Source organism: Podarcis muralis, chromosome 15 (genome assembly GCF_964188315.1).
Source record: "Podarcis muralis chromosome 15, rPodMur119.hap1.1, whole genome shotgun sequence".
Classification (NCBI taxonomy): domain Eukaryota; kingdom Metazoa; phylum Chordata; class Lepidosauria; order Squamata; family Lacertidae; genus Podarcis; species Podarcis muralis.
Window position 1 is genome coordinate 31,130,635 of NC_135669.1, and position 12,325 is coordinate 31,142,959.

A 12,325-nucleotide genomic window follows, 5' to 3' on the forward strand; every position below is an offset into this window, starting at 1 on the left:
GCTATCATGCTACCGGGTATTCCACGGGATTGATAGAAGGCTGGCGCCGGATTTCTGCCTCTGCCTCGGGGGTAGAGGCGCCCCTTCCAGCCCAAGGGACTTGCTCCCCTTGGGGGCAATACTTTCGGGGTCAGAGGCCAAAGCAGGCGGAACAACGAACGTGAATTTCACCTTTGGTACCATAGTCTGTTTTTTCTGTACCCCCCCCCCCCCCATTCTCTTTTGAAGGTTGAAGGAGACCTTCTAGCCGGGCAAAAACACTCAAGGAGGACATGCTATGTGGCTTGGGGAGAGGGGTGTGACCTAGAGAAATCCCAAGGGCCAGAAAGATAGCTCCGAAAGGCTGCATTCGGCCCCAGTATGTGTGTGGTGTGGGCAAGATTTGATCCCCGAGCCACAAGAGGCCCGACACACACAATCGCACATGTTAATGCAAGGCAAGGTTAGGCCTATTATGGACGAGGGGTATCCCATTCCCGACTCCAACCATAGATCCCTGCCGCGGAGGAGCCTGCAGTCTTAAAATTCAACCCTGACAAAAAGTGATTGGGCCTGAGACAGCGTCTTTTGAACCAGGGGCCACACTTCGAGTTTTAGGAAAAGAGCTGTGAGTGCCAGTTGCAAGATGGCTGCCCTAGGTAGGCATGGCATCTGACAAAATTGCCGGCCATGTTTGGTCCTGGTACAGTACAAAATGACTGCCACGGGTGGGCAGGGCATCATATTAAATGGCTGCCACGGGGAGTTTAATATATGGCAAAATTCTGCAGACAACAGCCCTTGACAACAGTTTTTGGAATTCCCCAGACACCAGATGCGTTTTGTGACTAGTGTGGGTCCAATTGCGACCCTGTGGAGATCTCTGCATGCCAGGTTGGCAACTGACCTCTGCACCTGGCTGGCTCCTCCAGCTTTCTTATGCAGGCAAGCAGAAGAGCTTATTGTTGCATTTATATCCCGTAGTAGCAGTTAATGGTGGTAGTGATCAGTGGTTAGAGCAGAAGATCCCAGGTGGGGCTTGGACTGTCCCTTGTCTAAAACCTTGGAGAGCTGCTGCCAGTCAGTGTGGACAATACTGAGCTAGACAAACCAATAAGGCACCTTGCTATGTCCCTATGAGAGGATGGGCTGCTTCTATTGATTATGTGTTAAACCCCTTTAAAAGTATTTCCCTCTTTCTTTCATCATGCTTTATGGCGTTCCACTATAGTAGTCAAAAAGAAGGAAAGCTTCGAGTATTTGAAAAACGGGTATAAACAGGTCAGTTTGAAGAGTGGGTGTAAATAATTATCACATCTCACTATAGTGCTATATATATCTTCCAAAATAATAATATTGAAGTGCATAAATAATCTAAATATTGGAATGCCATTAACAGCTTCTTGCGCAAACACCATCAAATCCATTGCCTGAATTATGCACGTTTGATAAGAATTCAAAAGCATGTATAGAAAGCATGCATAAATATAGAACACCCTCTACATAAAAGCAAAAAATGAGAAACGAAACATAAAGGACTTGATATGATGCTGTGTGTTTTTGTTTTGCTCGTGTTATTGGGTGCTTACAGACAGAACATTTATTATTACCATTAAAACAATATATACACCGCTTAACTACAAGAGCCTCTGAGCAGTTTACAAAGGTACAACACACAGGAAAAAATAAGAATCTGTTATATCTGTATAATCAAAGTGAAAATAAAATACCCTCTTGAGTGAAACGGTCCTCAGTAGGTGGCGGAAGTTCAACAGGGAGGGGGCCTGCCTCACCTCAACTGCAAGGGAGTTCTCCAAAATTTGGGCCACAGTACTCAGTGCAGCATAGCTCCTGGCGGAACTGAGGCATGGGTCTGAGTTATGGGGGACCAGTAACAGGGACTCCCCTTAAGAGCTCAGTGATCAGGCAGGGATATACTGTAAGAGAACAGTTGGTCCTGGGGGTTTGCATACATACATACATACATACATACATACATACATATTATGTTTTTGTATATTCTGGAAGCCACCCAGAGTGGCTGAGGAAACCCAGCCAGATGGGTGGGGTATAAATGTTGTTGTTGTTTCATTTGTATGCTGCAGTTCCACAGTTCAAACTATCCTCAAGGTGGCTTATGAAATTAAAAATAAATAATTACAGGATAAAAAACACATAAGTGCAACACAACGTAAGTACAGGCAACTCCCCATTTAGGCAAATCTACTCTATAATTCGATTACCGTATCTACGCGAATTTAATGCGCCTTCGAATCTAATGCACACCTCAATTTTTCAAAACCTTAAAAACCAAAAAGGTATTTGCTAGTGAATGTAAATGTGCCATCAAATCTAATGTGCACCCTAATTTGGCCAAAAGAAGGTGTAAAAATACGGTACTTCCAAGAAATTCTCTTCTTCTGATTGTTGGCTACATGAACAGTGCACCCCTAGTCCACCCCAGAGCTTACTGTGTGTCCACCAGGCTCCCGTTTTCATTACAACCTCTTGCCACACACGAGAGAAAGAGAGACCCTGGGCCTCTCCCACACATACTGGGCAGGGCGCCAGCCATCTCTAGCCTGCTTCATAGCTCTGTTGCTCTGCACGACGCAAAATATCTCCTGGCTTCAGTATGCTGCGGAGAGTGTGGTGGCAACGGGGAGGCCTTTTGCGGTCGCGCCGACAAGAGCCAAGAATATCTGGACATTAGCTACGACTCTCCACTGAGATATTAGGCTGAGACAAATTGATAGGAGCTGCAGCCAGGCTCTGAAGGCAGAGCGGAGCTGGCACGGGGCAGATAAAACCGCACAGAGGAGAAGGGAAAGATTGGGGTAGGGGAGAAGAAGTGAGGTTTGGGGTGGGGGGTTGTGAGAACATGCTGGATTGATGCACACAGCCGAAGGAGATGGCAGAGTCCTGGAGAGGCAGAATGGACTGTACCACATCTTTGTTTATTGCCTTTGCATCCCACCTTTCCCTCCAAGGAGCTCAAGGTGACACACACCAGTCTCTTCTTCCCCATTTTATCCTCACAACAACCCTATGAGGTAGGTTAGTCTGAGATTCTACGACTGACCTGCATGGTTTTGAAACAGAGTTTGGATGGCCACCTGCCAGGGATTCTGGAGCGGCGGTACCTGCATTGCAGGGGCTTGAACTGGATAACCCTTTTAATTCTGCGATTCTAACCCAAATGGAGAGATGCAGCCATCCCGTCTCTGTGAAATTCGTAGGGTCTTTTCTGTAAGGATCCATGGGAGAATTCGGTTCTGTTTCCTCTATCCAAGCCCGTAGCAGGCCTCCTTTAGGGGAGCAATCGCTGGGCTTTGAAAGCTACTGTTCTGTAGCTGGCTGGCAGGCAACTCTCTGCGGATTTAACTCTTGCACCTGCCTCCCCCCACCCCCACCCCCTCAGCAAAGCTGTCTACCTATTAACACCAGGCTAAGCTGGGAATCTCTGTGCCTTAATTTCCAGATGCTAATTGCGAGACAGATTGCAAGCAGTTTTGCAGGGCGCTTTGGATCATGTGGGGGCAATGCACAGATTGCTTGTGGAGGGGAGGGCGGCAGCAGCGAGATCACTCCATTTCTGCTTTAGCTCATGTTATTTAAGGGGGTGTCTCTGGAGGATATGACCTGCAGCCTGTGGTTGGACATTGCTGTAAGGAGCTGGTGAAGTCCTGGTTTCTCATGTGTTGATCCACAGAGGCCCAGCAAGCTTGTCCCCTGGCTTGTCAGTGAGACATTTTGCCCCCTCTCCCTGCCATCGTTCCAGAACCCAATAGGGGTGTGCATGATAGAGTTGGAAGGGACCATAAGATCATCTGGTCCAGCCCCCTGCAATGCAGGAATTTTTTGACTAGCGTGGGGCTCGAACCCACCACCCTGGGATTAAGAGCCTCATGCTCTATTGACTGTTATCAATCTGACTTTTTCAAAGGGTTGCTTCACTTTCTTTTGCCTCTGTCCCTGGCCACTACTAGCACGTGGCCCCCAGAAGGCTCTCCAAAAGCAAATGTGGCCCTCAGGCTGGAAAAGACACCCCCGCTGGGCTTTAAACCTCTGTATCTCAGACTTTTCCCACTTGAACATTTTAAAATTTGGCCACCTGACAGCTCTTCCCACCCAAACTCTCTGTGCAGAGTGTCACAAAACTGGGGTGCACGGTCGTTGTTTTATGTGGAGTAAAATGGGTCATGTGTTACCTTCTTAAAAAAAAAAAGACAGTAGGGAACTCTGAATCCCACAGATAACAGCCGACGATGGACAACTAAGAAAACCTACAAAGAGATACCAGAAATCCTGGAAAAGATACGGTAGCCGGATATACTGCCCTGAGATCTGTGGATGAAGGGCATTATATTATTACTACTAATAATAATTCACCACTTTAGTGGCGGCCTTCAGACACTGTTGGACTAAAGGTCCCCTCATCCCTGAGAATTGGCCATGGTCTAGGACTGACGGCAGTTGTAGCCCGACAACCTCTGGACAGAACTAGGTTGGTGAAGATGGTGATAGGCAGTAAGAGCTGCCTGAACATTCTCGTATGTAGAGGGAAAAGATTGTTGAAAATCTGCTTTGCAGCAGTGGCTGCCAATGCTTTGGGGCCTGTGGGCGCCACTTCCTCCAAAATGGCTGCCGTGTGAGTGGAGCATAATGCAAAATGGCTGCCTGAGGTGGGGCGTAATACAAAATGGCTTCTTCTTCTAAAAGAGCATAAAAAGAGAGAGGCTCGCCAAGTAGTGTGGGAATGCCCTAGTTTATTGGGAAAAGACACTTGCACCAGCCACTGCTGTGCTTCCTCACAGGGAGAAGCAGCTCTTTGCCTTTGTCCTCTGTTCAGAAAGTGGCTGGGTGTCCCATCCTCATCTCCAATGAAATGTAGGTGGGTGAGGCAGCCTGGTGCAGTGGTTAGAGTGTCGGACTAGGAGCTGGGAGACCAGGGTTTCAAACCTCACTTGGCAGAAGAAGCTGACTGAGTGACCTTGGGCCAGCTTAACCTACCTCATCGGGTTGTTGTGGGAATTAAATGAGGATAGGGGTTAGTGTACCAAGAAGGAAGAGTAAATAGACCCTCATGCATCCTGGATTTTTGAATATATATTTATTGAGATTTTCGCAGGCACCATACAAGGTACTGCCCGTGGGCGCTGCGTTGGCGACTGCTGATTTGAAAAGTTCACAGAGGGAGATCAAGACCAGCATTGCATTAAAAATGATTCATTTCTCTTGCTTTTCCCCAAAGAATGTAATTCATCTGTGTCCATCAACCATGGTTTGGGTGACACCCTAATTGTTGCGGCATCTATTGCAAGCCGATAGGTGGGATGTCTCGCCAGATCTCTGATTTCTGTATGATGTTGGCTTGCGTGGCGTAACAGGAGAATGAAAAGAACAGAAAATGATTCATTCATTCATTTGTTTGCTTGTTTTGTTTTCGGGATTTATACCCCGTCCAATAAAATCCCCAGGATGGCTTACAAAATTTCAGGGCACAATAAAACAAATTGAAAACATACAAAAGAAGCAATAAAAAAGCAATAGCAGTAGCATAAAAAATACCCCCATACAATCCCAGCCAAGATAAAACAGAGCAAATTGAATTAAAAGGCCTGAGAAAATTAAGCATGTCTTTGCTGGGTGCCAAAACTGCAGAAGAGAGCCAGCAGGGGGCACCATTTTTTTATTGGGGAGGGGCTGTCCATGCACAAATTTGGAATTTCGGGAGATTGACACAGGTTGCTTCTCCTGCCCTGCCTTCCCCCAGCTCACACTCCTCCGAGAGAGAGAGAGAGAGAGAGAGAGAGAGAGAAAGAGAAAGCAAAGATACACCCCGACAATAGTTTGCTTTTTCCATGGGGTCCACGTAAAAATTGGATCCTGCAGAATTAAAATGGGTCCTCTTGAATTTGCACAGTTTTACCATCATCAGATTAAAAGATGAGGATAATGATTCTGCTCTTCAACTGAAAGGTTTCCCAGGGCAATGCACAAACCATTTGTTCTTTGTATTTTACTAGCGGGGTGTGCTCAGAACTTTTTTGAAACCAGTAACCAATACAGTTTTTAAACGGATAGTGTATCTTGTGAGCTGAGTGATCTCTCTTTGAGGGGGAAACCGCAGGTGCCAGGAGTTTTGTGGGGAAGTCCTGTGCATTAAATTATGAGTGTTGAACGTGCTTTAAGTGTATTGTGCGGCTCTGCCCAAAGTGTGTCCATGACTATTAGCTTTGCTAGCGAAGTAGAACCTCCATGTTCAGAAGCAGCCTATCTGAATAGCCGAGGGGGGAGGGAGCCATCTTCTGAGCTGGCAGTGACTGAGCAGCAGGGCTGGATAGAGGAGGGCTTCATACTGTACACATACAGCCATCTCTGTGGATCTGAATCATAGCAATAAAACTCATGGGCATCCAATGAAGCTGAATGTTGGAAGATTCAGGACAGACAGAAAGAAAAGTCTTTCTCCACTCAGTGCAGAGTTAGCCTACAGAACTCCCTCCCACAGGAGGCAGTGATGGCCACCCTCTTGGGTGGCTTTAAAAGAGGCTTGGACAAATGCATGGAGTTTGAGAGGGCTGCTTATGGAAGCTGTGCTGTGCCTCTACAGTTGCTGGAAACCACAGGAGGGGAGAGCGCTCCTGCGTTCGAATCCTGCTTGTGGGCTCCCCATAAGGGGAATCTGGTTGGCCACTGTGAGAACAGGATGCTGGGCTGCATGGGCCATTGACTGGACTCAGCAGACTCTTCTTATCTTCTTTTGTGAAATTTATTAACCAAAGAAGGATGCAGATTACCACCTGTGCATTATTTGGGGCACATTTCCCCCCTTGTTCTTGCAGAGGACGATCGGAAAGGACTCTTGTCCCAAACATGACTCCAGCCGTTAACATTAACGGGGTTGCCCATGTCTCTCTCCCAATGCCTTTTCTTTTCAATTGTATTTTATTAAGTCTCGACATTTTTGTCAACTTTCCACCCCGTTTCCCATGGAGTTGTTTCTTCGCTCTATCGCCTGTCTATTAAAGCACAACCGCAATATTATAATCTAATTACTTCTGTTGCTCATAGCTCAAATCCTGCTCGCGAGGTCATCGTACTATAATATTTCTTCAAGTGGTCCGAAAAAGGCACGCGTTGTTCCAAAAAACATTCATTGATACATCCTCTTAATTTTGCTGTTAATTTTGCCAGTTCTGCATTGGGGGTGGGTGTATCTCTCTCCCGATGGTTCTTTAATGTTGGGGTCCCTTGCCGCTGGGCTTGCGGTTCTCCATTCCTGCCCAAGTACCATAGCGACTGTTATTTGTTATGTCCTGAATTGCAGCTTATGGTATTTCAGTGGGACAGGTCAGGTCTTTTTTTGGACTGTCAGGCGTTCTGCCATTTGACCAGCACATCGGGACCTCTGCATTGCACCTCCGAGCAGCAGCAGCCGGGAGTGGGTGGGTCCCAGCTGCCCTCTGATCTCCCGAGCTGCGAGACGGAGTCAGAGTTATTAATAAGCAATCACCTTCATTAACCCACTTAATTGCATGCAGATTGTGTCCTTCAATCAGCAGCTCTTGGCAGAGCAGAGATGCCTCCACAAAGTATTTATGGTTCACAGCCAAAATGTCTGTCAGGGAGATGGGGATGGAAAGGGGGGGGGGTGTTGCTTGTGTCAGAAAAGGGGGTGAGGAGGGGGTGGTGTCAGTGTGTCTTAACCCCAGGCAGAAGCATTTGGAAGGGACGCATACCGTAGAAACGAGTCATAATATTTTGGTACCCGGTTCCAAAGGCTGTGAACCAGAGCTGGCAACAATACAAAAAGGGAGGATAAAAGAAATGGCTATGCACTCTTATTTCGTTGTTCTTTTTTCGTTGTCTTTAATCGCTTTCCTAGCATGGAGGGCACCTGTCTGGTCAGCTGGGTTGACACTTTGTGGAACTCCCCACCACCACAAAATCCCTTTCCTGATCAGTAAGAGTGCATCTCAGTTCCCATGCCAGTTTCGCATGCATTTCATATTAAGCCCCGGTTGCAAAAAAGTATGCACCTCTGCACTTGCTTTCCCCTAAAACAGAGAGGCAGTGTAGTATAGTGGTTAGCGTTCCATGTTAGGAAGTGGGACACGTGGGATCAAATCCCTACTTGGGCATAAGGCTCCTTGGGTGACCAGGGACCAGTCACTGTCTCTCGGCCTAAGCTACCTCACAGGGTTGTTGAGGGGATAAAATGTGGACAGGGAGAAAACTGTGTGAACCACCTCAAGCTCCTTGGAGGAAATGTTGAATATAAAGAAAGGACTTTTGCAAAACTCTTGGCTTCCTTCGAAAGTAAGGAACTGCCAAGGGGAATCCCTGCATTCTGCCTGAGAGGATTTCACAGAGATGTCCTCTCCCCTGTTTCAAATGTTCTTTCTGAGAATGCAGAAGTATTTTTTTTTCATGTGTGTTGGACTTGTAAGAAAGTGAAGGTATTTGGGGAAATGATAGCTTTTCTCTCAGGGGTTTTAGGGACAGAAGTTCAAAAGAAAAAAAGAGAGAAGATAATTAAGCTGTTTATGTATGTAGTGACAGCAGCTAGAATTCTCTATGCACAAAAATGGAAGGAAGAAGAAGTAGATCCTATCAAAGAAGAATGGATAAGTAAGGTGATGGACTATGTGGAATTGGCAGTTGGCAGCCAAAATAAGAGAAAGTCATGACAATTGTTTTGTGGAAGAATGGAAGCCTTTTTGGAATACTTAAAGAAATACTATAGTATGATGAATTCAGGATTTGAACAATGAACAACAGAAGGAATTAGAGATTATTGTATTGTTGTTGCATAGCTGTCAACTTTTCCCTTTTCTTGCGAGGAATCCTATTCGGAATAAGGGAATTTCCCTTTAAAAAAAGGGAAACGTTGACAGCTATGTGTTGTTGTGGTATAAGAAATAGAAGGGAGGAGAAATAAGAAACACAATGGAAAATGGGGTGAGAAGTCAGCAAAACAGATGAAAAAAATTACTATGTATTGGAACGTATGAACATTTAATAAAGTATAATGGGGGGTGGGGGAGAGAACGCAGGAGTAATTTTTGAAAGCCATGAATTATTGTGGCCCGTTCTTCTTATTGATACGTAATTATATTGCTTTATCATTTTTGCAAACCGCTTTGAGGTTTTTCGTTTTTGCAACCAAGTGGGATATAGCTTTCATGAAGTGGACAACTTTATTTCCAGGAAAGCTGATGTTACTGCTGTGGCACCCCCTAGTGTCTGGGAGGTGCACTGCAGGGTGACCGGCCTGACCTCCTTTGACTCCCTCTTTCTCTCTCTCCTTTTCTGCAGCTCACGCCAAGGTCCTCCCCACCAGCTCGGAGCCCCCAGAGACCTCCCAGCCTCCCTCGGCTCCTGCCACTCTCCCAGTGAGCTACCGCCTGTCCAACACCCGACTGGCCTTCTTCCTGCGGGAGACACGGCCTCCAGGTTGGAACGCCAGCCTGACGCGCTCGGAGCCCTTTGTCGTCTTCCAGACCAAGGAGTTGCCCGTCCTGAACGTCTCCCTGGGGCCTTTTGGCGCCAGCCTGGCTTTGCCCAAAGAACTCCTCCAGCCTTCCAGCACCCTGGAGATCCCCGAGCGGCTGACGGTCAACTGGAAGGTGCGCGCCTTCATCGTCCGAACGCGGGTGCCGGCCACCCAGCCCACGGCGCAGGTTCTTTTCTACGTCGCCGGCAGGGACTGGGACGACTTCGGCGCCACCGAGCGGCTACCCTGCGTGAGGCTGCACGCTTTTCGTGAGGCCCGCGAGCTGCGCACCTCCTGCCGCCTGCGGGGGGTCCTGGCCTCCTGCCTGGCCCAGGCTGAGCTGCCTCAGGCCTGGTTCGGACCCTCGGCCGTGCCCCTGGGGCGGAGGAAAGCGCCAGAGGGGATGGACCTTTCCGGGGACACCCAGCAGGTGGAGCTGTACTACACCCTCCACGCGCCCGACGGGGCAGGAGACTGCGGAGGAGAGGGGGCTGGGCGAAGGGGGGGCGGAGGGGCGCGGGCAGAGGGTCCCACGCAGCACCCACTGCTCCGCATTGGCAGCCTGAGGCTGGTGCAGCCGCCCCCCGCCCCATTCTTCCAGGAGCAGCGGCTAGACGACAACGTCTTCATTCAGCTGCCAGAGAAACCTCTCAAGCCTGGGGAGGTGCTGAGCATCGTACTCTACCTGATGAACAACTCAACGGTCGAGCACTTCACCCTCAGGTAAGCAGCGCCTTGGGCAGCGGGTCAGACAGGATGGTTGCTGCAGAGACCAAATCACGAGTGTTGCTCTCAAGGTGGGTGTGTTGCTTGGTTAGGACTCACTGGCAATAATGCATGAGGGAAGGAGAGGGAAATGTCTTTATCCGCAGGAAGCTGGCTTCCAAGGAGGTCTCTGAAAGCAAGGTTCTAGTCCTCATGGTTCTGAATAAAGGACTGAATCAGGAATCGTAGAATCATAGAGTTGGAAGGCACCCCGGGTCATCTAGTCCAACCCCCTGCAATGCAGGAATCTCAACCAAAGCATCCATGACAGGTGGCCATCCAACTTCTGCTTTAAAACCTCCAAAGAAGGAGAGTCCACAACCTCCAGAGGGAAACCGTTCCACTGTCAAACAGCTTTGACTGTCAGAAAGTTCTTCCTGGTGTTTAGACCAAATCTCCTTTCTTGTCATTGGAAGCCATTAGTTCGAGTCCTGTCCTCCAGAGCAGGAGAAAACAAGCTTGCTCCAACTTCCATGTGGCAGCCCTTTAGATACTAGAAGATGGCTATCATATCTCCTCTCAGTCTTCTCTTTTCCAGGCTAAACATGCCCAGTTCCTTCAAGTACTCCTCATAAGCTTAGTTTCCAGACCCTTGATCAACTTGGTTGCCCTCCTCTGCACACATTCCAGCTTGTCAATATCCATCTTAAATTGTGGTACCCAGAACTGGACACAGTATTCCAGTGTGGTCTGACCAAGGCAGAATAGAGTGGTCCTATTACTTCCCTTGATCAGGACAGTATACTTCTGCTGATGCAGCCTAGAATAGCATTAGCAAGCCTCTTCATGCCAAGTCTATTGGTCCATCCAGCACAGCTTTGTCTACACTGATTGCCAGTGGCTTTCCCGGGCATCACACATGAGTCTCTCTCAGCGCTGCCTTTGGAGAACCTAGGGGATTGAACCTGCGACCTTTTGCTTGCAAGTCAGATGTTCTGCCCCTGAGCTGCTGTCCTTCTCCCAAGAGTAAAGCAAGATTGCAGTCCTCATGGGTCGGGGGAAAAAAAGACTGATTTAAATAGGAACATATCTATACTGAATCTGGCCATTGGTCCACCTATCTCAATATTGTCAGCACTGAATGGCAGCAGGTTGCCAGGGTTTTAGGAGTGAGTCTCTGCCAGAGCCTTGCCTGGAGATGACCTACCCTGGAGCTCTGGTCTGTCTCCACGTAAGGCAGCTTTCTAACGTAGTTGCCTGGAGACTTGATTTTTTCCTTATCACCCTTGAGCTGTGAGTTTAAAATCCACCTCCGTGTCTTGTTTGTATCTGGAGACCCAGCAACGATCCTTCTGGATTCTCCTTTCAGTGAGACCTTCTCAATATTCATGGATTTATTCATGGTGTTAGAAAGCAGCCATGTTCTACACACCCTGGAAATCTGTGTTCGGCGCCAGGAACAGCTGATTTCGGCGCCTTATGTCAATTAGGCAAAGTGGGGGACATTTGCATAATTTATTTCATTTTGCATCATCTCCTCGGATCAACTGTTCACATCACTTCTGGTTTTTTTGCTCGTTGGCTCAGGGAGCTATCCAAGCTGTCAAACATTCATAGAATTGTAGAGTTGGAAAGGACACCTAGGGTCATCTAGACTAACCCCCCTGCAATGCAAGAATCAGAGATAAAGAATCCCTTACAGATGTTTTGAAAACCTCCCACGAATCACAGAATTGTAGAACTATGGAGCTGGAAGGTTCTTGACTTTTTGCGAAACGGCATCATTCACTCGGCGCATGACCTGCGCTAAAAAGCAACCTGCATTGCAAATAGATGCAAATAAAAGGTAAAGGTAAAGGTACCCCTGCCCATACGGGCCAGTCTTGACAGACTCTAGGGTTGTGCGCCCATCTCACTCAAGAGGCCGGGGGCCAGCGCTGTCCGCAGACACTTCCGGGTCACGTGGCCAGCGTGACATCGCTGCTCTGGCGAGCCAGAGCCGCACACGGAACGCCGTTTACCTTCCCACTAGTAAGCGGTCCCTATTTATCTACTTGCACCCGGGGGTGCTTTCGAACTGCTAGGTTGGCAGGCGCTGGGACCGAGCAACGGGAGCGCACCCCGCCGCAGGGATTCGAA

At 48.2% G+C, this 12,325-nt stretch overlaps 1 protein-coding gene across 1 annotated transcript in view; it reads left to right on the top strand.

The window, feature by feature from the left end:
* TMEM132E (transmembrane protein 132E) overlaps positions 1–12,325 on the top strand; it is a 120,788-nt gene that overhangs the window by 77,911 nt on the left and 30,552 nt on the right. The window contains exon 2 of the mRNA XM_028707440.2: positions 9,304–10,204. Coding sequence (XP_028563273.2) covers positions 9,304–10,204 — 901 coding nt within the window. The remainder of the gene's footprint in view (positions 1–9,303; positions 10,205–12,325) is intronic.